At 42.5% G+C, this 3,551-nt stretch overlaps 1 protein-coding gene across 1 annotated transcript; it reads right to left on the reverse strand.

The window, feature by feature from the left end:
• Positions 1–486: 486 nt before the first annotated feature.
• LOC111786546 (probably inactive leucine-rich repeat receptor-like protein kinase At2g25790) lies at positions 487–3,231 on the reverse strand. The gene has a single exon (XM_023666787.1). The coding sequence runs from the start codon at positions 3,058–3,060 to the stop codon at positions 511–513; it is 2,550 nt and encodes an 849-aa protein (XP_023522555.1). The 5' UTR covers positions 3,061–3,231; the 3' UTR covers positions 487–510.
• Positions 3,232–3,551: the final 320 nt, after the last annotated feature.

Consider the following 3,551-nt stretch of genomic DNA (forward strand, 5'->3'; position numbering starts at 1 on the left):
TGGCCTCTGCCACCATTTTTTAAAAAATAAAAAATATAAATAAAAATATAAGTAGCTTTCTCAACGTGCATGGATTACATAAATTCATGCAAATTCTAAAATTTAACGCTAAAAAACGTAGAATTTGTGAATATTTGCTAAAATTATCGAGTTCTCTATTTATAATCAATTAAATAAATTAAAAATTATATAAAGTTCTCCATTTATAATCCATTAAATAAATTAGAAATTATATAAAATGAGTTTTGACAATAAATAAATACAAGATATCTGTCTATAATATAATTAAAAATTTCTATAATTCAATTAAAAATTGATACTGAGATAATATGATAACTGGCTAAATATTTTCAATCATACAAGATATTTGACGGTAATAAAAATGTGAAATATATATATATATATATATATATATATATATATATNTATATATATATCCACTAAATATTCTTAATAGAAATATACGATATTTAGTTAAATAAGATGTATGTGATAGACCATAATTTAGGATTAAATATAATTAATAGAAATATACGTACCAGGTGCGAAGTAGAGTGGAGAAATGGTGGTGGTGGACAATCCGATGAGAAGTCGGGGTTGGTGTTTTTCATCGACGATGATCTTCTCCGGCGAGAAATTGGCGGCAATAACTCCGGGGGAACAGCGGGGGTGGAGAAACTGCAAAGCGCCGGCGATTCCGAGGGCGATATTACGACGTCGTTCCCAAGTGAAATTCCGGACAGCTTCACTCAAATATTGTCCCCGGACATATTCACGGACCAAGTATCCAGCTTTCTCGGACCGGCACGCGCCGAGCAACCTCACAACGTTTGGGTGTCTAAGCCGCCCTAATTCCTCAACTTCGTTCCAAAAATGCCCTTCAGCTAACCATTTCCTAACGACCACAAACTGAACCTCGTTGGTCCCCACTAATATCCCGCTTTTGTCGGCCTCCGCCGACGACAGAATCGCCTCCACCGTCACCAATTTGGACGCTTCCGGATCGAAGAATTTAACCTCCCATATTCCGTCGTCGTTTTGCACTATTTTTGTCAGCTTACGACGTCGTATTGTGACCAACACTGCCGTCGCAATGAACAACGCGGCCAGCCCCAATACGAGCATGAACCACCATAAGTGGTTGTACCCACGGTTTTCGCATGCCGGTAATTTGCTCGTAATTATATCGCCGCCGCAAAGATCATTGCCGGCTACTGCGCTGGCGTTTATGTCCAAAAACGCTCCGGTGGACGGCAACGCTCCGTAAAAGTGGTTGTGGGAAATATTTATCTGAACAAGCGATGGAAATCGGCCGAAAACCGGTGGGATTTCGCCGGATAATTCGTTTTCCGACAAATCGAGGAAGCTCAGAACCGGAATTTGAGTGATAATCACCGGAATTTCGCCGATTAGCTGATTGTGGCTTAAATCTAAACTCACGAGCTTCTTACAGGAAGAAATTTCACTCGGAATCCGACCGGCGAGATTGTTGTTACTCAAATTAAGTTCCATTAGCTCTGAAAACCTTCCGATACTCTCCGGGATCGAACCCGAAAATTCATTCGCCGAGAAATCCAAACTCTCGATTTTACCCTTTCTTATAAATTCCGGCAAGTCCCCTGTAAATCTATTCCTCGCTAAACTCATCATCTGAAGAGACGGCAAATCCCATTTGTTGCCGTCGATTCTACCGGAAAATTGGTTGCCGGAGATATCCAAAAAGTACAGTAGTGGCAGTTTCGTAAATTCCGGACACAATTCGCCGGAGAGACGGTTGTGTTGAAGCCGAACACGCCGTAAACTCTGGCAAGAACAGAGACTCCGTGGAATTTCGCCGGTGAGAGAGTTGGAGAAGAGGATGAGTTTAAAGAGGCGCTTAGAATCACAGAGCCCATCTGGGATTTTTCCGGTAAGGTAATTAGTTGAAACGTCGAGAATGGTGAGATTGTTTCGCCGTCCAAGTAGCTCCGGGATTTCGCCGGAAAACCCGTTCGACCATAACTGAAGAATCTGCAGGCGAGGCAGAGAAGCCAGAGCTCTCGGAATTTTTCCGGTGAAATTATTACCAAACAGATGCAAAATCTCCAATCTCTGTAAATGAATTACAAGCTCCGGAATCTCTCCCGAGAGAGAATTATCGCTTAAATCCAGAGAAATCAAATTCACAAGACGGAAAATCGACGGAGGAATTTTACCGGTGAGACCATTTTGGTAGAGGAACAGATATTGAAGGCGAGTTAGATTCCCAAAAGATTCTGGAATTTTCCCTGTTAGCTTGTTGTAAACAAGATCAAGATGATTCAAAGAACCCAATTGGCCGATTTCTTCAGGAATTTGCCCGGAAAGATTATTGTAACCCAAATAAATCCACCGCAGTCTCTTCATTCCGCCCAATTCCGTCGGAATTTCGCCGCTCAGTTTATTAGACGCCAATGTTAAAAACTCCAACGATTTGAGATTCGCAACAGAGTTCGGAATCTCTCCGGTCAAAACATTCCCACCCAGATCAAGAAATTGAAGATCAGAGAACAACAATCCAATATCTTTCGGAATTGAACCCGAAATCATGTTGTTGGATAAGTCTAATGTTTGAAGAACAGAGACGCCGCCGGTGGGAAGTGGGCCAGTGAAATTATTGTTACTCAAATTCAAATGCAGAAGAGAAGAAGAGGCGACGGCGACGTCGAACATATTCCAAGGGAGTTCCCCGACGAATTGGTTGTCGGAAAGGTCGAGAATTTGGATATGGGGTAGTCTGAAAACAGAGTCGGAGAGTGTGGCGGTGATGTTCTTGCCGGAGAGGTTAACAGCCGTGATGTTACTGAAGCCAGAGTCGGTGTCGTTGCTGCATGTGATGCCATTCCATCGGCAGGTGGGAACAGAAGGAACCCAGTTGGAGAGAAGGCGTGATGGGTCTCTGGAAACAGAGGCTTTGAAGGATAAAAGAAGGTGAGTTTCATGGAGGCGGTGGTGGAGAGCAGCTGAATATTGATTCACCAGAGAGAGGAAGAGAAAGAAAAACATGGGATTATGAGAGGTTTTGGATGTTCCCTTCCCCATGACACTTGATTAGCAGTAGAAGCAGCTCAGGGTCTTGGTTTCAAGCTTGGGTAGGCAGCCATGGAAGGAGTGATAGAGAAGAGCGTGGCAAAGAATGGAGTGTAAGTGTATATATAGTACATAGAATAAGGTTAGGAATCACCGAGACCTTATGGAAAATCCCAAAGTAAAGTCACGAGAGCTTATGTTCAAAATGGACAATAGAGGTGCACAATTCGTGACATGGTATCAAAGTCGTATCCTAGTCTCGATTAAGGGGAGGCTGTTTGAGAGCTCTATAGTGTACTTTGGTCGAAGTGAGGATTGTTGGGCTTTACCCAAAAGGCCTCATCCCAATAGAGATGTAATACTTACTCGAAGATCCATGATCATTCTCTAAATTAGCTGGGTAACGAAAGAGCGACAAGGGGTGGAAAAAGGGTGGGAGTGGTCTCCAAGGGAGTGAAGGAAAGGGAGTGTTAAGAGAGAATATATTGAGCAGTGATAGAGCA

The sequence above is a fragment of the Cucurbita pepo genome, unplaced genomic scaffold (genome assembly GCF_002806865.2).
Source record: "Cucurbita pepo subsp. pepo cultivar mu-cu-16 unplaced genomic scaffold, ASM280686v2 Cp4.1_scaffold001937, whole genome shotgun sequence".
Lineage (NCBI taxonomy): Eukaryota > Viridiplantae > Streptophyta > Magnoliopsida > Cucurbitales > Cucurbitaceae > Cucurbita > Cucurbita pepo.